This window comes from Castanea sativa, chromosome 10 (assembly GCF_040712315.1).
Source record: "Castanea sativa cultivar Marrone di Chiusa Pesio chromosome 10, ASM4071231v1".
Taxonomy (NCBI): Eukaryota; Viridiplantae; Streptophyta; class Magnoliopsida; order Fagales; family Fagaceae; genus Castanea; species Castanea sativa.
This window is the reverse complement of record NC_134022.1, coordinates 4,566,760-4,588,518: the sequence shown is the minus strand read 5'-3', so window position 1 is coordinate 4,588,518 and position 21,759 is coordinate 4,566,760. Positions and strand designations below refer to the sequence as shown.

General features: G+C 31.4%; 1 protein-coding gene across 1 annotated transcript; it reads right to left on the bottom strand.

Moving 5' to 3' along the window:
* Positions 1-16,187: 16,187 nt before the first annotated feature.
* On the bottom strand, positions 16,188-21,176 carry LOC142612734 (UDP-N-acetylglucosamine transferase subunit ALG14-like). Its single transcript, XM_075784877.1, has 6 exons — positions 20,992-21,176; positions 18,797-19,019; positions 18,552-18,691; positions 16,872-17,018; positions 16,726-16,785; positions 16,188-16,609 (listed from the first exon to the last, which is right to left on the bottom strand). The coding sequence occupies exons 2-6, from the start codon at positions 18,972-18,974 to the stop codon at positions 16,433-16,435; spliced, it is 702 nt and encodes a 233-aa protein (XP_075640992.1). The 5' UTR covers positions 18,975-19,019; positions 20,992-21,176; the 3' UTR covers positions 16,188-16,432.
* Between the last annotated feature and the right edge of the window lie 583 nt (positions 21,177-21,759).

Here is a 21,759-nt window from a genome sequence, read left to right as displayed (position 1 = left end):
CCCATCTCTATAAAAAGATATTCATAAATTACCAAAAGTCGTGTAACTTAACTTATCGACACTTTATGTTGTTTCTAAAACATCTAGTGTACAAATTCCCCCTCTTTTATTGTAACTATCAAATTATCAAAATAAAAAATCGTAAATCTTGGAGATTATATAAATTTTATTCTCCTATATAAAGGAGAATTATGACAGCTGTAAATTACCATTAATCTAAAAGCCAAAATTGAAAAATCACATGTTATTAAACATTATAATAATTAGCTTATAACTCCATATATATATATATATATATATATATATATATATATATATATATATATATATATATATATATATATATATTGGTACATTTTAAAATATGTAATTAAATATATTTTATAATTTCAACATAAGCTAAATATGGTCTGTGGGGAGTAAAAGGACCCAAATGGGCATGTGGGCCTTTGGACTGTAGCATGAAGGGCCGACCTGCTTCAGAATTGAACTCTACGAATTGGCCAATACGCCGAGGGTCTGAGGATACAGCCGAGGGCGTGCTTCTCCTCGGACAGGTCCAAGAGAACTCAAAGCTTCATTATGAAGGTCAAAGCACAACTCTAGAAAGACTAATGGTTAAAAGGGGAAACCCTGAACCTTCTCGATACCCTAGTGTTAAGGAAAATATCTAGAGCAAAGGCTGCCACCTCCGCATTAAAGACTCTGCACCTACCTCCCTGGCCGCATTAATGGGGAAGTGACCCCTGAACAGTAGGGTAGAAACTTCTAGTTAGGGTCCCAAAGGGCATCTAAAAAAGGGGTATTTAAGGGGGGAGGAATGCAAAAGGAAGGGGGATCTGGATCTTTTTCTCTCTCGCTGACTCTCTCTCTCTCAAAAGAAAAAGAAAACAAATAAAGGATTGTAACCTGTAAGAAAGAAAGAAAAATAATAAAGAAGTAGTCCTCGGCTCACGTCCGAGGAGATTCATTTGTAATTCTCATTCGTTCTTTACCTGTATTCGTTTATAAAAGCCTGTTATCAAGCTCCCAGCACTTCTAACCTAGGTTTCAAGCCCACACTCTACAAATTTTATTGTTTAAGGCTCATTGGGCTTGAGCCCATAATCTTCTTTGGGTCCAGGTGTAATTGTGCACTTACATAGTCATTATTATATTTTGTTAACTCTTAAAAAAGCATTGTAAGAATATTTTTTTCGTAGAAAATGCAAATTATTTGTGTTTGTATTTTATTTTAGAAAAAAAAATATTTTACTTCTTAACTTAATTTTTGTTATTGTGATGCAGTAAATTTATTTCATGTATGCATTTTTTAAATAAGACTTATTGTCTCTATGTTGTCATTATAATATAATTTTTCATTGAAATTTATGTTTTAACTCATAATAAGCTTTTATAAGAAAATCTAGGTTTTAAATAAATAGGAAATGATTTCAAATGGGACCTAACTAGAATGAGTTAATTAGAAGTATTTTTAGATTAAGTAATTATAGATGGACTAAAAATAATTTTAAATGGTTGGAACTTGGAAGTGCTATACATTCAAAATTTTACAAATAAGATAAAATGACAGTTAGCATAAATTAAAGAACATTTAAAATATAAGGACACTTGGCATTAAAATTACTTGTCTGCAATATAAAATTGTATGACGTACTGCCTCTATGTTGTCATAGAGGTAGTACGTCGTACAATTTTAGAGGCAGTATAAGTAATATGAATAAAGTACAAGTATAGTACAATAGGATTAAGGCCCAACTGTCAGGCATATGAGTGTTATACGAGTAATATGAATAAAACACTAGTACAATAGGGTTAAGGCCAGTTAGGCCTGTATGCTAACAAGTTTTGATTTATTGGAAGTTGCCCATTAATGACATAGTGATTTAGAATTAGATCTTATGCTTTCCTCAAAACATTTAGAAGTGCATATTTGGTATATCAGGCTAACTTGACTTGAAATCAATAGTGAGATTCAATTAACTCAAATAATAAAGTTTTTTACTATCAAATGAAAGATCTAAATTTCAATTCTCCCAAAAAAAAAATAGTGTCTTAGTCTAGTAATAAAGAGAGAATACATCATGGATTCATTTACTAATGAGCATTTCCCTTTTAAAAGGAAATTGATTCATATAACAAAGGGAAAAAAAAATTGACTCTCACATTCCTTTCTCTTAAAACAGAAATATACTAATGAAAAATTTGAAAGAAGTCTATTTTAATGCATTAGTTAAGTTGCTATTCCACTTAATAAAAAACAAAACAAAACAAAAAAATTCCATTCCACGTCTCATATTGCCCGATACTAGAGACTTAGTGTGCAAAAGACGTTGTTCGGGGACTACTTTGACACAACTTGTCCATTTGTTAATGTGTGGTTTAATTACATTACTTAGGTAGGGTTTACCTTTGAGACTTATTAAAATGTAATTCAATCACTGGTTATAATGTGTCTGAATTGTATCAAAGTGTGAAAAAAGCAAGAGCAACCCTACATGTTGTTGAAAATGTAAAATTATATATATATATATATATATATATATATATATATATATATATAAAGTCTATATTTTTAGATTGGCAATCATGAACAAATTATGTAACAACTTAGAACCTAGTTTGTCTTGTTGATTAGTGTTGAATGAATCCTGGGATCAAAACAAATCAAGTTTAGAACATTTGAAAGACTCAAAAATTCAAAAAATGGACTGCCAAAAGACAACAACTTGACAAGTTGAAAACCACGTACTTCAACTAGTTGAACTGCACATCTCGACCAATCGAGATTGTGCCAATTGGAATTTCAATTTCTTCTCTCAACTTTTGATCTAGGGCATTGATGGAACTCAAGTATATATGAATATGAACCCTAGAGCACGTTTTTACACATACAAAAGAGCGATGTTTCTGCATAGATCTAGATTTTTCCAAGCTCTCTTGAAGCATCAACTAGAGACTATGTACAAACAACAGGTCCAGTTATAAATAAAAGTTGCTGCAGTCATTTAGCCACAGTTACTGATCAAATCTTTGAGCATAAATCTCAGAGTCACGAACTTGGGAGTTCATGTGAAATAGTCCAGAATAGAATAGTTTTGAGGATCTCGAAGCTATGTGTGGTCATGCTAGTAAGTACTACATGAGGTTAGCAGCAGATTTTGGGTTAATTCTATTATACAAACTTCGATTCCATTTTAGCGGATATGTTGCCTCAGGGATTGTTTAATTAGAATACATCCTCCCTATATTTTTTAGGGTGAAACAGTTTGTGTGAGGACCCAAGGACCTGAGAACCCTAGGACCCGAAGAAAGGAGGGCCAACATTTAGTATGCAAGATGAGGTCTCTCCGGGTGTGCCCGAAGATGAAGGGGCGTGGACGATAACTACATAAATGACGTGTTACAAATATCTGGATGTAGTAGGCTGAGTTGGAAGGTTGCATTAAATGCTCGGCAACAACCATTCTGGCCGCATTAATTAGCAAGCATCACCTCTATCCGTCGCATTAATGTGGACATAACCTGAACAGTATGGAACGCAAAGTAGAATCTTGCTCCATTGCCGACGGACAAGTGTCATGGGGAAGGGACTGCAGATTGCAAGGTGTAAGGCTACGATGAAAGCAGAAAACAATATAAATAGGAATCAAAAGACTACGAAAAGAGGACTTTTTGTTGTTGAACCCTCTCTACCAAATTTATTGTATAAGGATCTTTGATCAATAAACGAAGAAGAGGAAGTTAAACAAGTTTGTGAATTCTCAGGTCCTTACAGTTTGTTTTATTGGTTTTTTTGAGTCGTTATATTACAAGTGATTTGTACTTGTGTGATATGTTAATCAATTCAATTGACTAAAATTTGATTAATTTTGCGACAATCGGGGCTTAAAACTCTAACCTATGAAATATTTTTTTCTAATTTAATTTACCCTTGAAAATATTTTTGCACACTCAAAGTTAATTAGATCTTGCACAACCTAATCACAGATCAGCCCAACCCAAAACCAAACAACTACTCATATTAATCCATCCTAAAACCAAATAACATCACAAATCTCTCTCTCTCTCTCTCTCTCTCTCTCTCTCTCTCTCTCTCTCTCTCTCTCTCTCTCTCTCTCTCTCTCTCTCTCTCTCTCTCTCTCTATATATATATATATATATATATATGATCTCTGATCTCATTCTTAGGAATCTCGGCTCATCTCTTTTCTCTATCAAACTATCTCAGTATCTCTAATTTTAAGAGTAAAGAGTTAGTGTTTATGAGTTGCAAGTGTCTCTCTCTTTATTATAAACTAGACGCTAACTCACTCGATGCATGGGAATTGATAATTATATTTTAGTTATGGTATAATATATAATTTGTTCTCTAAATTTTGTGGAAAATAATTTGTTCTCCCAAAAACTTAAACAATTTCTAAAATTATTTTTCATTTATTTATCTCAAATAATATATCATCTTTTTATTATTTGGATTTATTTGATTGATATTATTCATTTTTTAGGTGGTCCATAGTTTGATAAATTACATTATCATGCGTTATATTTTCCTAAATTTTTTTTTCCTGTACATCTAAATTGTTTGAATTTCAAATATATTATTCAAAATTTTCATTCTCTTAAAGAGATATTATTATATTTATAATTTTTCTGATCGTAGGAGTAGTTTTAAACTATTGATTGAGTTTCGCTTATTAATATAGATACATGAAATTAGAACTGTATTTTTTTTTTTTTTTGATAAACAACACATCCATTAAACAGCAAAGGTACAAACTGAGGAGTCTCCCCTACAAACAGCCTCAAGGGAGGGGGGGAGATTTCCATTATTGAAACAAAGTCTAAATTGGAGTTCAAGGCAAATTTAGCAGCTTCATGGGCTGCTGAATTACCATTTCTCCGAACCCAACAGAACTTGACAGAAACAAAACGAGAAGAAAAACAACGGATATTACTGATGGTAGTGCTCGAATGCCAATCGGGGATAAGCTCAGAGTTTGACACCGCATCGAAGCAGTTTTTAGCATCTCCTTCAAAGAAGACTGAGCTCCACTGTTCATGTATAGCTAGTTTCACTACCCACAGGAGGGCATCAGCTTCTATTTGGGTCGGACTGCATAACTGATGTCTTGTTCCCCATAAGAAAAGGACTTCGCCATGATGGTCTCTAGCCACAGCCGCTGGCACTGATCTAGAGCTGTTTAATGCAGCGTCCACATTGATTTTGATCCAACCTTGAGGAGGTGGGGACCATTGTACAGAGACTTGCTTCTGTGGGGGGTGGATGATTGGAGAATACAACTTTAAAATCTCAAGGAACCTTTTTTCGACATTCTGCTTGGTATTGAGGACATCGGCTTTGCCAACTTGGAACTGAATGTGGTTTCTAGTTTGCCATATTTCATCAACAATGAGGGTCATTTTAAGGGAGATCATATTTCTTAGATATTCTTCAGAGATTGTACCATATTATAAATTTAATATTTAAAATAATATCTAATAAAAAAGTAGACTTTATGTCTAAAATTAAACACTTCACCTATCGAAATGAAAGAAAATAATATGTATAACATAAAGCGAACATGATATTTTTCTTTTTTTTCTTTTTTTTACTACATACACCTTTATTTATTAAGATTTAATTGCCTTTAATTGAATCTGCATATCGCATTTTTGTTACAAGCTTCTGATAGCCTTCTTATCCGTTACATTATTGGCCACATCATTATTATTATTTTTTACTTTTAATTTTTTTGAAAATATTAAATATATAAATATATTGGCTTTACAAATTCATCTTAGGCAGTTTTAACTTTACATATTCATTTACTTTAATTTTGATGTTATAACTAAATAATAAATCAATAAAAAAAATAAAAATATTTTCTATACATATTCATCTTGGGTGGTTTAATTTTAATAGTTTTTTTTAGGGGGTTTAATTTTAATAGTTGATAGACACATTCAAATACATAGTCAACATTGTATTTTGATATAAATTCAAAATCTCACTTCCAAAATAACTAATTAAGTATTTTGTCCAAAAAAAAAAAATCAAACAAAAGCTAAAAGAGGGAGAGAGAAGACTTGTGAGTTGTGATGGAAAAAAAAATCAAACATACTACCAAATCGTATTAACCCAAAATAGTATTATATAAAAAATACAATGATTCCTCAACCTAAAGTAAAGTTGCAAAAAAGAATATATACATATATATATATATAGAGAGAGAGAGAGAGAGAGAGAGAGAGAGAGAGAGAGAGAGCGCAATCACCTTTTTCGGAAGAGAGGAAATAAAATGAGAAAAAGAAGCATCAAATAAAAAATATAATCATAAATCAAACACCAAATTATTCAAGCCATGATATATAATAGAATAACATTATTTTCTTGTAAATTATATTTATATGCAATAAAATAACTTTTAACAATTATAGGAAAGAAAAAAAAAAGATAATAACTTTAAAACACAAAACCAAATTGCAACCCAAATTAAAATTCTAAAGAACACATAAATACATCAATCTAAAGTAAGAATACAAAAAATAAAAAATTCACACAAAAATAAAACGAGAGAGAGAGAGAGAGAGAGAGAACATTTTTCATGTGAGAAAATATGTATAGAATGAGATAGAGAATGTCATATTTATAGTAATATAATGGGGATAAGAAGAGTCAAAATAAAAGAAAGAGGGAGAGATAGATGAAGAGTGACATTAAGGTTGAGAGTAGTGGAAAGATGAAAAGGTAAAAGAAAAATTATGGTTGGAAGTAGTGGAGAGAAGTTAGAAATAGATAGATAATATAGTCGCTAATGTGGCTCAATAGAAGCGTAGTAACAATAAATGTTACGTTTCAACTTTTAGATATATATATATATATATATATATGTATAATTTATGTGTGTGTGTCTGTGTGTGTTTTCAATATTGATTGTGTGCTTTTGTTTTTTGTTATAATGTTATTTGTGTGAATGTGTGCATGTATAATATAAATATAATATAACTTTATATAATTTAATAATTAGGAAACATATGGAGTTTGTTACATGCGTGTGTATTTTTATCATGATATAATAACTTTTTGTTATAAAGTTAGCGATTTAGGGAAAAATAATAATAAAGTTAGTAATTGTTCAAGCATTTGATTTGTTAAATAAATACTTAATGTATAATTTATGTATGAATGAGTATAGTTGTGTGGGTCAATCATTAATACAATGCTAGTGGTTTGAGTTTTGTCATTTAGTTTAAAATATTTTAATAAAACCAATAACAAATAGATAATGAAACTGCATAAAAATAAAAATGTTATATAAACTTAACAAAATAAAATGATCACATCTACCCACATTGATTAAAAATAACAACAACTAATATAAATTATCATGTAACAATTTCAAAATATAAAAACTCATAAAAGAAAATTGTAAAATTTTATGTATTTGTGTTTGTATATATATATGTGTATATATATTTTTTGATAACTCCATATATTCAAATTGTTTTTTATTAAAAAGATTTCCAGAACTGCGAGTATAGACAAGTACGTGGTCTTGGACTTTTTGCCGACATATAGAAGATAGAACCGATATGCCTGCGCATGTACGATTCTACTCAGAAAGAGAACTGATACTGGCTACCAATTGCGGATTGTATGTGAAAGTCTTTGCAGCTGGGCCATATCATCATAAAGGCCGCTTTATTAATTGGGTAGTTACCCAGTTAAGAGGCAAACATGATTCTTATCGATCAAAGTGGTATGCTTTTTTTTTTTTGGTTAAGGAGTCTAAAACACTCTATGTTGGTATGAACTCCCACCAAACTATATGCTCTGATATTTGCATTTAAATTTACAATATACTTTTTTTTTTTTTTTTGAGAGAGAGAGTTTTAACCTATGGCTTCTGCTCCTGATGATAGCTCTTTATCATCAGACCAAAACACCAATCAGTTTTTGGTGTAGGCAGAGATTACACTCCAGATTTCTTATTCAACTATCAAAAATTTTACCAGTTGAACTAGCTGGTCGGAACCCACAAATTTACAATATGCTGATGCTGTGTGTCTGTGGCTGACAAACTTGCTTGATGCAACAAACATGTGCCCCGTGAACAAAAGGAGCAAAATTATTATTGTACGGACATACTTACACCAAAGTATATATAAAGATGAAATTTTAAAGATTGATTTCTCTAATTAATGAAGCAGGCAAAGTTGCTTAGTTTCAAGACTCTTGACAGAAAATAAGGAATTCTCTTCTCTTATGAACATATCACTGTTATGATGAATTTAACATGTGAGGCATATCTCCACATCATTCTACAATTTTATTTTTATTTTTTTAATAAGATGTGTTTATCTGATAGGGAAAGCGGGCTCACTTAAATTCGCTATTAATGGCATGGGGCACCCTATTCCTGCAGTGGGTGTTCTAGGATTTTTATTTAGGAGGGTCAATAATGGCAGAGCCATGAATTTATTGGCGGGAGAGGCATGAGTAAAAAAAAAAATAATTATCTTTTTTGTTTTTTTTTTTCTGTATATATAACTTTCACATTATATACAACACAACTATATTGTACAATAATCTTAAAAATATTAACATTAGAAAGATCATTAAGACAACAATCATTGGATGCGTAAACGAATAGAATTAAATAACTAATTATACAAATTTATCAAATTAATAATAACTTAATATATAATTTATATTTATAAGTTATATTAATTGAATAAAAAATATTAAATAAATAAGAATAGTAACACACTTACGAGTACGGTTGGAGCCTAGGAGTAAGTGTGAAACTAAGAAAAATAATACTCCAGTAATAAAATTTTGCTTTTGAAGTGTATGGTTTTTTAAATATACACGTTGTCACTCTCTTGAAATTGGAGTAAATAATAAAAGATTTCTTAGACTTGAAAATGTGTAGAGCACTTATCAAAATACTTGATCGAACATAGGGAAATACTAAGAAAATGTAAATACAAATCCAACATAGAGAAAACTAAGGATCATGTTTAAACTTATTTCAATTGGCTTTAACAAAAAATTTTAAGTTAGGGTTTTAGTTTTGTATTGTAGGGATCAAAAAAATTATATACAATTTTTTTTATTTAGGACCAGGCCAGGGAGTTTATTTGAACCCTTTGAATTGGTCTTGGAGCCGACTTTGTGGACACGTTAGGGCTATCCGCATCGTGAAATAGTATTTTTGCAAAACATTTTCTTCATTTGTACATATATGGTACAAGTTTACCATTAATAGGATAGTGACGGATTGTGATGATTTGATGGATCAAGCAATGCACATTAGCCTAGTCTATAAAACACAAGCCCCACCCACGTTGAACTGTTTTATTATAATCAATGAAAAAAATCAGAATGAGTTTGACCTAATGAGAATCCTTATCCTCATTTTGGTACTTTTAGTGCAATTAATGGACTATAGGATATCTTAGCTCTTAGCGTTACTTAATTATTAGAAACAAAGAAGTTTAGGGCAAGCAGTTTGTGGGGTAACTAGGAAGCCATTTTCGTAACCTCTTTTTTTTTTTAATGTACATTAGACTTAGCAAACACCCAAAAAACTCATTAAGATATAATAATTGATTCAATTAAAGTAGCCTGATAGGTACCAATTAAACAGGGGGGAAAAAAGAAGATAGAAATTGCATAAACAAAGTTTCCACCACTTACTATCACCCTAATAATCCACGAGATCAAAGATTACTGAACTCAAACTTTGTTATAACTTCCATTTTGATACTTTATTTCGAGGATCCACAGATCCTTTGCGATTTTCCATCTTACATCTACTTAATTTTTGAAGGAGTTTCAATCCTTTTGTTTTGTAGTATGAGTTTAAATATTATTTAGAATGTAGACTAGTAGGGTAACGTGGAAAATATTATTTAGAATGTATGAAATGATATTTTCTAATGAAGTTTGATTTTTTTTTTAAGTGAATAAATAAAAAGAAAATGGAATGGAAGGAATATTAATAGACTTTCATAGGTTAAACCGTTAAAAGAAACTTTTTTTCTTTCTTTCTCCCTTTTTCTATTTTTTTAATGTCGGTAGTATCTAATTCCCTAAATGCTTTAAATACAAATTATGAAATAATAAGGTCAGTGGCCTGGCAAGAAATTGAACTTTCGACAAAAATTAGTTAATAGGTAAATTTTCTTATCCTCTAAATATTATACTACATATCTCGTCCGTACTAAAAACCAACTAAATTCTTTATCTTCAAATAAAATATTATCATTTTAAAATATACTCGTTATAAGTTAAAATTTTGTATATTATATATATATATATATATATATATATATATATATATAAATTTAATAAGTAATAAATGATGATATAGACGGGCAGAGGCAGTTGAGTGTTGAGAGGTGGGGACTAGGCAATGAGATGGAAAGCATGGAAGTGGTTGGATATGGATGATTTTAAAGGCTAACAGATTAGATTATAATATACCATATATATAAAAAAGAGATACCAACAAAATTGTGCCAATTTAATGAATTTATTGCATTGCATTTGCATTGCCGCCAGGGACGTAGCTATGCTTGGACCAAGGGGGGCAATGGCCCCCCTTGGCCCAATGAGAAAAAGCAAAATATAAAATATATGAAACTTGGTTTTGAATTTTCATACTCAATTTTTGTTCAATGTTTCCATGCTTTTACAAAAAAATACAATTTCTTTATTCAAATTTTCATTAAATTTTGATTCTTTTTATAAGTTTCTGTCTGGATTCTAAATGATTTATGAAATTTATCTTAAAGTATTAGCGTAGGATAATTGCAACTTAAGTGTTCAATGAAGTTCCCTAAAAAAGTTTGGGATAAACACACACACAGATATATATATAATTTTATAAGTTGCTTGGATAAAAAAAAAAAAGGTTTTTCATTGGGTTAATCTAGAGTTACAATATAAAGGTTTAGGTTATAACAATTTTTTTAAGCATTTGGGTTTGAGTATATCTCGCCCCCCTCACTTGAAATCCTAGCTCCGTCCCTGATTGCCGCTTCCCACTCTTTACGTCGACTTCATCAATTATGAGGTGACCCTAACCCAGTTCAACTTACTTTTTGTGGGTCACTGTGTTTGGAATATTGCATGTCTGCAACAATATTAAGGTCAACTCAAAGGTGGCGACATAATGCAGATAATATGCATATAAATTGTATTTGAAGCCCCAGAGTAAATAAGAATACTCCAGGCCGATCAAAAGGGAGACAATAAACATTTTTACTGAAGTAATTTTGAGTCTGTTTATTTTATTTGAAAATTTCGACCTGTTTTGACCATTCGACACATCTAATTTTTTAAAATCTAATACTTTAAAAAAAAAAAAAAAAAAAAAAAAAAAAAAAAAAAAGAAGATGTTAAGCTTTAGACCATTGTTGATCGACTTTAAACAAAGGATTAATATTTGATTAGCAACAATGCATATATCCGACATGGAAGAGTTGTTTTGACACGGAATAGATTATATAGAGAACTAAATGGGATATTGATTAGAGCTAAAATGGAGCATGTTGTTATTGCTGGGAATATCATGCTTCACAGAATTCTAATAAGCTCTAGATGTGGTTGTTTGCACCTTCTTTGATATGCCAATGGCTCTTGTGGCCAATTATGTTACTAGTGTTTTCTATAGATTAAGAAGTTGCTTTAGTGGCAGATTGTAATAGAGTTGTTAGAATTTAGACATTAGACCCTCTCAAAACATAGTATTTAACCAATTTTAAGGTTGAGTTGTTAATTAGATCTATTATAAAAGCCTTAGGTTAAACACATCATCATCAATATCATACAAGTGCGGAAATTTAAGAGAGAGACGATATGATAACCTAGGAAACGGAAAACCAATGAAACATGCAAACATTTTCATAGGAAAAACTTGGGGGACTAGACTTATTAATCCTGATGTAAACAGTTTCACTATTAGATAGAGATTTACAGTCAAAATAACCATATTCGTTGTAAATTTAACTACAATTACCAAATTGAGCTCTTAATCCCACAGACGATTTGATTGTGATATGCTACAACGTTAACCTCTAATCCACGTACTTCAATGTCCCCTTAAAGATTTGAATATTTGGAGATCAACAACTTAAATCCATCGATTCAAAGAATGTGAGTGATTATTAGTAGAGACTTTGAAGAAGCAGTTGGTACAAACCTTTTAAATCTCAAACTAAGCTGCCCCAAAGTCTTGAAAAAAGTACCCTAGGATTTCCATTAAATATTTAGTGAAGTAGGTTTGAAACCCTAATAGTCTAATAGGCTAATGGGCTGAAATTCTGATTCTGAGATATGACTTTCGATCAGTCAAAACTGTTAAAAATCCAGTTCTTGAATGAGTTGATTTTTTGTTCTTTTCACACTGTAGTAGTACCTTGAGTATTGTCTAATCATTCCTATAGACTCAATGAACTTTATATCTAGATAAGTTTATGTTCATGAGTTTGCCAATAAAAACTATACAAATATAGAATCTAACATGAGTGCTAGTTGGAATTTTTGTTGTTCACTGGTTTCTATGAGTTGTAAAATCTGCTAGAGGAGTTGTCTTTTCTTTTTTTGTAGAGTTTTAAAATAATAATAATACACAATGTAAGGAAGTCCATAGGCTAAAAACAAGCTCACATAATATTTCATTAGATTTATGACAATAACCTAAAACAAGTAACAAGCATAGGAAATATTTCATTAGATATAAACTGGAGCCTAAAACAAATGTGACAATGTGGCTAAGGTGGTGGATAAAGTCTTACTTAGGGTTAGGGGTGTGCAGCTAACTCGTCAACTCGCCAAAACCGACCTGATCCAAACCAACTCGCCAAGTTGGTTCAGTTTTTAGGGGTTTGTGCGTTGGGTTGGGGTGTGATTTTTTTTTTTATACAGTGGGTTGAGTTGGGTTCAAGTCATCAAATTCCCAAATTCACCTAACCTGACCCAACCACCTTATATTTAATATATATTTAAATTTAAAAAAATATATTATACAATTTTATTATTTATTTTTTTCCCCTCTTTATAAATAAAACTCAAACCCTAAGTTCTCATTTCAATCTCCTCCCTATCTCATGTTACTCTGTCTCTCGACCACCACTCCCACTCCTATTTTGAGCTCTAAATGAAATCTAAACTCTAAGTTCTCCTCATATAGTTTGTCTTAGTTTGGTATTATGTTCAAGATTATTTGGTTATAAAATTTATCTTATTTGTAGTAGTGTTGTTTTAATACTCAATTTAATAATAATAATGGTAATTAAAAAAAATTCTTCAACCCATGGGTCCAACTTGATCTACGCGGCTTGAGTTGAATTTTTTTTTTTTAACTCACCATGGTGGACTAAGTTGAAAAGGATTTGGCATACCTTCAATATTTTTTTAAGAAGAATCTCATTTTGTTTTAATGAGAGACTACCACATCACTCATTAACTAAATAAAAGGTGAAGATTAAAACTCACTACCACTTGTCATTGTATATTTAAAACAAAAGAACATGTCCGATTAAAAAAGTATTGGAGGCAAGCCAAACCCAGTTGAAAAAACCCCTCAACATATGCTATGCACACCCCGCAAGGATGGAACTACCTAGAGGCTGAGGGGGCCATGCCCCCCCCCCCCCCTTGAAAAAAAAGTCCCTAGTATATATATTAGCATAAAAATTTATTTTTCACTCTAAAATTAATATACTTGGCCCCCTTCTCTCAAACAATTTATAAGCTAACCCATGAAACCAAAAATGAAAAAAATTATCAAATCATCCCTTGTCTGGTTGTCCCAAGAATATCAAGAAAAACATTTAGCTAAACATTTGGACAATTTACAAATCCGGACAATAAGGAAATCTACAAAATAATTCACATATTCAGATAATTAAAAAAAATCTTTGGACACGGTTTTAGTAAAAAAAAAATTATAACAAATCAATTATCAATCCTAGCAAAACAAATCACAAAAACTGAATAATCTTTACCCAATTTTTACCTTTAATTTGAGAGCACTTTGTCCCTCTTAAATGACTTCATCCCATAGTCACAGAGACAACTCATATGCTATTAATCACTCTATCCACATACCAATTAGTGTCACCAGTAACTTGGATCAGTTGTTGTCTTTAACTCAACCCATTAAAAAAAATTATATTTTTAAAGAGCTGCTACTCTTTAACACAACCAGTGGAAAATTTTTGTTTTCTTTGAATGATAAAATTTTATTAATTTTTAATATTTTATCAACTTTGGGACACACTTGGCATGCATACATAAATGTAATACACGTGTGAAACAACAATCTACTGTTTTGTACCTAACCTAAACTGTCACCAAAACATGTGTGTGATTAGTTTATTGGTAATAAAATTTGTGTCTTAGCTAAATTAATGTAGTGATGGAAAAAGCTTTATTATTTACATAGTTGAAGTCTCAAAGTTATCGTTCATTATCATGTGATTGTTTAATAAATTTTTTTTTCTTTTATTTTTTTACTACTTTTTCAAAATGGAAATTTTTTTATAGAAAAGATCTCACATATTTATGCTGCCTCAACCTTAACCAAGTAATTATAAATAAAAAATTCTTTAACCAAGACACCAATAATTGTCTCACCCTTTTTTTCGTTGAATATTAGTGCATGATGTTGATTAACCATTATTTTAGTTGTTTTATTAATTTAATACTAGACATGGATCTGAACTTTTAACTATAGTTTTTGTATTTATTTTTTTAGAATCTTTTATATATAGCATTATGAAGTTATTAGGTATAGAATTATGTGAAAAGAATAAATAGATTAAAAAAATTATAATGTGAACAGAATAAAGAATTAGTCAAACTTCAAATCTTAAAAATATCAAGACATGTCAATTGACTTATAGAATTCCTTATTATAAATATCTATTATTGATTTTTAAAAAAAAATACAAAAAAATTAAAAAATTAATACTAATAATGCGTCATTATCAACCTCTAGTATTAATATTCCAACTTCTAACATTCTTGAACAAAGAACTTTGACCCTCCCAATCATGATTCTGTCCTTGACACCCCTGCTTCTACTTGGGGTTGCTATTATTATCATAGAAATGATAGGACATCACATAGTTCCATCAATTTCAAAAGCTACAATACCTACCACTGCCAGTATGGCCAAGGCAAGAAACATTGCCATTTTTCCCTTGCTAGATTGACAAAGACCACACCTAGAATTCTAAATTGTAAAAATTTGAGCAATAGGTAAGGGCTAGATTATGGGCCATGTGAATCACGAGAATACACTCGCAGTTAGATCTTGCTCATGATCTTTGTTAGATTTTAAGATGCAGTATATAAATAAAGAATTAATTTTAATCATACATGATATAATTAAAGATGAACAAGATTACCAAATAATGAGTAATACTAAGGCCACAATTTTTGCTATAACTTACTCACATGACAAGTTATGAGTGATGAAATTGTGGACCCACTACTTCTACTCCACTCATGACTTGCCATGTGAGTAAGTTGTGACAAAAGTTGTAGTTTTAACATTACTCCTAAATAATATAATCATAATGCAAAGAGAAACAATCATTCCAAGGATGGTATAAAGGTCATGAGGGTACATCGTTATGATGTGATCACTCTTATATAATCATTACATTTTCTATAAGCAAACTAAAAAAATAAAACAATACTACATATTTTCTTCTGAGAATGTTACTTCACAAAGATGGTTATTTAAGTTTTAAAAAGTGACGATGGCATCTTTTGGCCATCTGATTGCAGATGCCAAGTCTTATGCAACTACCTTCAGCAGTATTAATTCAAGGGTGCGAAGGGGGTGCAGAAATAGGCGTTGAATGAAATCATAGCTGTGAAACAATCAGACAGAGACTTGGAACCTATCAATTCTTTTAGAATAGAGTGATTTTGGAGTTTTTAAGTTTAGGGGAAGAATGACAATAAGGCTGACACAAGTGAGGGATTTATTGTATTGATCAAGGTTTCTACCGAGTAACCTAGCCTAGCTAAAGATAGCGAGTGCCCTTGAAATTTTTAATTTTTAATTTTTTTATAAGATCAATACAATTTCTACCAATTTGCAGAAAATAAAAGGATAAATATTTGAGGACTAGAGAGAGAACCGGTGCCCAGATTGTGCTTAAAAAAAGTATTAATATATTGAACTCAAGGTTATCATTATAATTGTGCAGTATGAACTTAAAAATCACTTGTATAATTTTTGCCGCGTTCTCCAGGATGGGATTCAAAACACTGCTATTTTCTTGTGATTAAAAAAAAAAAAAAAGACTATCCCTAATCATTTGAGATAGGGAAGTACATTACAAAAACTTAGGTTAGTCTCTGTAGTCTGTACCCATGGCAGTAGCATGAAGCAATCAACTACATGAGACAACCAACATAGTGAGCCCGGGGATATTTCCTCTGTAGTTGTGGCCATTGAACAAATAACTCATCAGCTATTCTTAACTTATAAAGAAGCAAACCACTTAAAGACAGCCTTTTCACCCTTGCTATACTCTCAACATAAAAGATAGATGACCATCTAATCCCCAATACCTGCACACAACGTTAATTGAACTTCATTATCATCCCAACGAATCAGTCTACATGAGCCAATTAAGTTTGAAAGACGATCAGCAAAAAGGAATAGTTTTAATGAAACATGTCCAAACCTTAAATAAGAATGCGATTGCGCATAGAGGAATACAAGTGCCAGGCCCATTGCAGAGAATCTGGGGTTGTGACAAAGTAAATAATGAATTACAACCAAAGTAATAGAAATGAATGAGAGAATAAACAAGAAGGATAGAAATAATACCACTTGGGGTCGAATTTTAATCATTAGTTGAAGGGCATGAACAATAGCAAGAAGAGTCGTCCAAACAGAAGTAATATATGATTGACCAACCTCCCTACTTCGATATATCTGCATGAATTGTGCAGTCTTTACTGCCCCAACTCCATTCTGCAGTAAAAATAATCTCAAGAAGTTCAATTGTAAACTTGAAATTCAATCATAAACCAGCAAAAATCTAATGAAAATAAAATCAGCACCAATCAAGCTCTTAATAGAACCACAATCCAATGAACTTACAATCTACAAACACCCCCACAAAGGCATGTACAAAGGGGTTGGGGAGCAATGTAACAACTATGCCCGTTAACTCAATCTAACTCGTCTTTATGTTCTTTCATCCTATTGATTACCATCAAAGTAAAAAAGAAACAAAATTCAAAGTCATTGTAAAAAGCTAGGAATATTGGAAGACAATTATATGAATCATAAAAACAATAACACAATATCAAATTTCCTTCTAATTAGGCAATAGCGTCCTGCGAGGCTTGGCAACCAACAAAAGTATAGTAAGTGGTGAGCAAACACACTGAAGCCTGTGAGAAGTTACCATATACCCCAAAATTTGAAAACCAAAAAGCAAGCTATGTGAGGCCACAACACACCTTACCAATCTTCTAACCCTAGGCTACTACTCTACTATTCTTATAGTCAATTGCACCTGCACCCTAATGGCCTAAATTTTAATATCCTACCATTCTTTTATTGTCAAATTTTATTGTTTCTAAATTCTAAGGCTTTGCCTCACCGTTTCCATGGTATTAAGTGCTCTCTATTAAAGTTTTTTTTTTTCCTTCTAAATCTCTTTCATCTAATATTATAGATGCATCCATTCTCATGTACCTGCATATCATTTCGTATTATTTATTTGATTGAATCTATTGTATTTATTTATACAATATACTTGCACGTGCCTTGTAATGTGTAAATTGTTGAGAAATTTTTATATGATTATGGAAATAATTTTCTTTGTTAAGTGGATTATCTATATGATTGTAATTTGTTGGATTATTGTATTTATCTCCCAAAAAAAAAAGCACATAACAAATATTTTTTGTATTTTTGTTGCGAAGTTTTAAAATATAAAAGTATTATGCACGTGCTATTATTTTTCCATTTCTGTATTTTTCTGCAAAATTTTAAAACGTACTTTTTAAAAAGATGTCGAATTATATCTGTTCATATACTTACCGTATTGTACTAACTATGCTTCTAACCAATGGTTTTTTAGTATTGATGGATTCATGCTACATAATCATTAATCAAGCCAAGAATGCTCCAAACCTCTCACAATTCAAAGATGCTGAACTTGAAAGCATAATTGAGATAGCATACAGTCACATGAACAATTGAAGGCTTAGCCCTTCCACAACCATCTTAGACATAAGAAAAGCTAAAAGCCTAATAGTCACACTCTCAAACTGAGCAACAGACTACAATGACTTGGTACAACCATACAAATCCGCTAACAATGCAAAAAATGGAGGGAGCTTCCTAAAGGAGGATAAATCTGGGATGCATTTAGCTTTGAAAAGCACAAACCCTTCATTGACTTGGAGACAAATAAGAGAGAGAGAGAGAGAGAGAGAGAGAGAGAGAGAGAGAGAATAAAAGGTTAAAATGAAAAACCAGAACAATATTTACCTCATCAGCAAGGGAATTTTCAAACAAACGAGCTTTTTGGAGACTCATATTGTCAGTAGCGGCAGCAATGTAGATTCTGGGAGAAAACCTGTCTTTCTGCAGCACGGACAAGAGATTAAGCATCTCAGCAGTGTGACCCCCTACAATTGTAAAATGTCCAATTATTAAAAAGAAAAAAATAATTATAAATAATGAAAGAAACAAATTTTATATTAACAGAAATCAAGGTAGATCCAGAAGTTCACCTGAACCTAAAACAATGAGGGTACTGACAGGTTGTGGAGCTCTTTTGCGAAGAGGTTTGCTGCTTTTATACATAGCATAGAGGACACGACACATGACTAAGGTGATACCAACGAGAAAGAATGTAATGGTAGCACTTGAAGCCATAATGGAGAAGCAACATCCATTTCCTTTCTCCATTAGAAGAAGCCTTCAGTTCTTAGCCAATAGTAATCTGTGTATGCTCTACAGAAATAAGGGGAAAAGCCAAAAAAAGAAAAAGGATTAAGAGAGAAGTTAACTCAAGACTGAGGTAGCATTTGGGGAAAATTTTGTAAATTCTTATAGAGTAAATATGGATACTAAAATGTGGATTTAGGTTATGAATTCCTAAATCCCTTATACTATAAGTCTATAAAATAGAATCTTCCAGTCATTTTGAAGTGACAATGGAAAAATTATCTTCTTACTTTGGAATTTTCCTTTCAAGATGTGTTTATTGGGTCAATGTGAGACGTCTAATTTCAAGAACAGACAAAGGAATGCATTACAAGGGCAATAGAGAGTGCAAAGAGCAAGATGAGCATAAGGCTAATCATGGAAAAGTCAAGACCAAGTAAGACAACAATGTTCTAGCTATGGATCAAACAGGAAGGATTTTATGTTGAAAAGCCTTCCAACCATTGACTTTATCTTTCAAAAAGTGATTGAAGAGTTGGTACAAGTTTCAAGTTCAAGAGTTCTTGTACTTTCAAAATCAAGGCTGAATTTTTCCCAACAGGGGGAGAATGACACAACCATGGAAGACATTTTGTTGCTACTTCAAATTTTGTAATTTCAAGATTATTTTATTGGGCCAGTGCATGAAGTCCAATTGAAGTAATAGTCATATGGTTTTAAAAGTCTAGTTATAAATATTCTAAATGGTTAATTCTGTATTCAAGGGCAAAACTATAATTTTTGCAACTCTTGCTAATTAAGAGTAATTTGGTAATTTAGGCTAAACTTTTCAAGGAGATTCTAAGTATCTTTGGTTTAATTCATTGGAGTCTAAGTCAGTCTTTTATCACTTTATGGTTACTGGGAAGTCATTTACTAGTCAAATAAGGAGTTTTAATACTACTAGCACAAGAAAGAGCCCCTATACATCTATGCAAAATGAGCTCAAAGAACTGATGTAGGAATGGATAATAAGAATTGAATATTTGGTTGTGAAAGGAATGTATGCCCTAGTGTGATATTTTTCCTTTCTTCTCTTTCTCATGTTACTATTGTTCATAGGAATTTTTTCTCTAGCCCATGAGCACCATAAAAATTTCTCTTTTTCTTTTTTTTATTTTTTATTTTTATTTTTATTGGTAAGTTACCCAATCAGTCTTCATTTCTCATGTCACCCTCCATCTTGCTCTTATAAGGAGAGGAGGTTCCATTTGAGCTAATGCTCATTAGCTCACTTTTCCTTCTTTCTTACAACCCCAAATCAAACCCTTCCTTTTACTTAACAAAATTCTAAAAACCCCACATAGATTCTCTACCAAATAACCATCTAGTAACTCATCAAGCCACCTTTAAATTCTTAAACACAATGGCTATCCATAATTTTTCTAGCAATTTGTTTGCTTCAAGAAAAAGTATTCTTGCCCTTCTTCCCCATTTCATAAAAGTCTAATCAATTTGAGCCCTAACCACAAATTCTCCTAACCCCACACCTAAGAATGGCCATCCATAATTTTCCATCATGTTGTATTCTATTCCATCTCGTGTGTTCATGCCTGGGTCCGTGCTTCCTAGCCCCTAACTCACCACAAGCACGCAGAGATCTCCTAAATCAGCCCAACATCACATTTCAAATCCCAAGGGAATAACCTCATTGCCCAGAGGCCAATGCCTAAATGATCAAAAATTCCATTTTCTCTTATTCTTTCTATGTTGTTGGTGTGAAAGAAAATTCATAAAATTAAACTCCTAGGTACATGTCTACCAATACTAGGCTGTTTTAAATAAATAAAAACGAAGGAATATGGGTATATAATCAAATTGTGAGCCAAATAACCAAGTAATCTAAGCTTTTTTTTTTATTAGTGATAAACTTGGTTTACTCTGCTAAAGTTTTTGGAGGCAGAAGATAAGCTAGAAACAACATATTACAAATTATATGTAAAAAAAAGTAAAACAGAACAAACCCAAATAGAAGAAGAAGATGAAGAGGGAAACTGACCAAGGGATTGGAAGGTGGAAGGTGGAAGGTGGAAGGTGGGACTGAGTCGATCTGATGACACTCCTCAGCCACTTGAGTTGGACCACCACCGTCTTCTTCTTCTTCTTCTCCTCCAAATCCCAAAAAATTTATGGATTGGGTATATCTCAGATTCGCTCCCTAAGTAATGCTTTCTTTTTGTGTTTGTTTAGTCGCACAAAAAAACATTGCTACTCAATGCATGGAATTTTTTTTTTTTTTTTTTTTTTTTTTTGGGGGGGATGGATTCTAATTTTGTGTGCAAACAAAGTATTTAGCAAAAAAAAAAAAAAAAAAATCCATATTTTTGTAACTAAATTTTATTATATTTTTTTCCATTTAATATTTTTTGAAAATTTAAGTAGAATATAACTTTGCTAATGTCTGAGTTCTACTTTAAAATACACATAAAACTCGATTTTCAGAATAGCGAGTTTTACGCAAAACTTGATTTTGTTAAAATTGAGTTTTAAAATATAGACATTTTGCTAAATACTTTGAAAAGATGAGTATTTTGCTACATAGTTTTAAAATTAAGAATATTTATCCATCTTACTCCTCTCTCTCTCTCTCTTTGCTATATATTTTTTACCAAAACTAAAAAGTCTCTTTTTTTTTTATTGAAAAAAATCACATTAAAGTTTTAAACCCTATAATTTTTTTATGACAAAACAATACTATTAGTCCTTAAGGTTTATTAGATGAGCGCAATTTTCTTTTTCTTTTTTAGGGAGAGATGAGCACAATTGG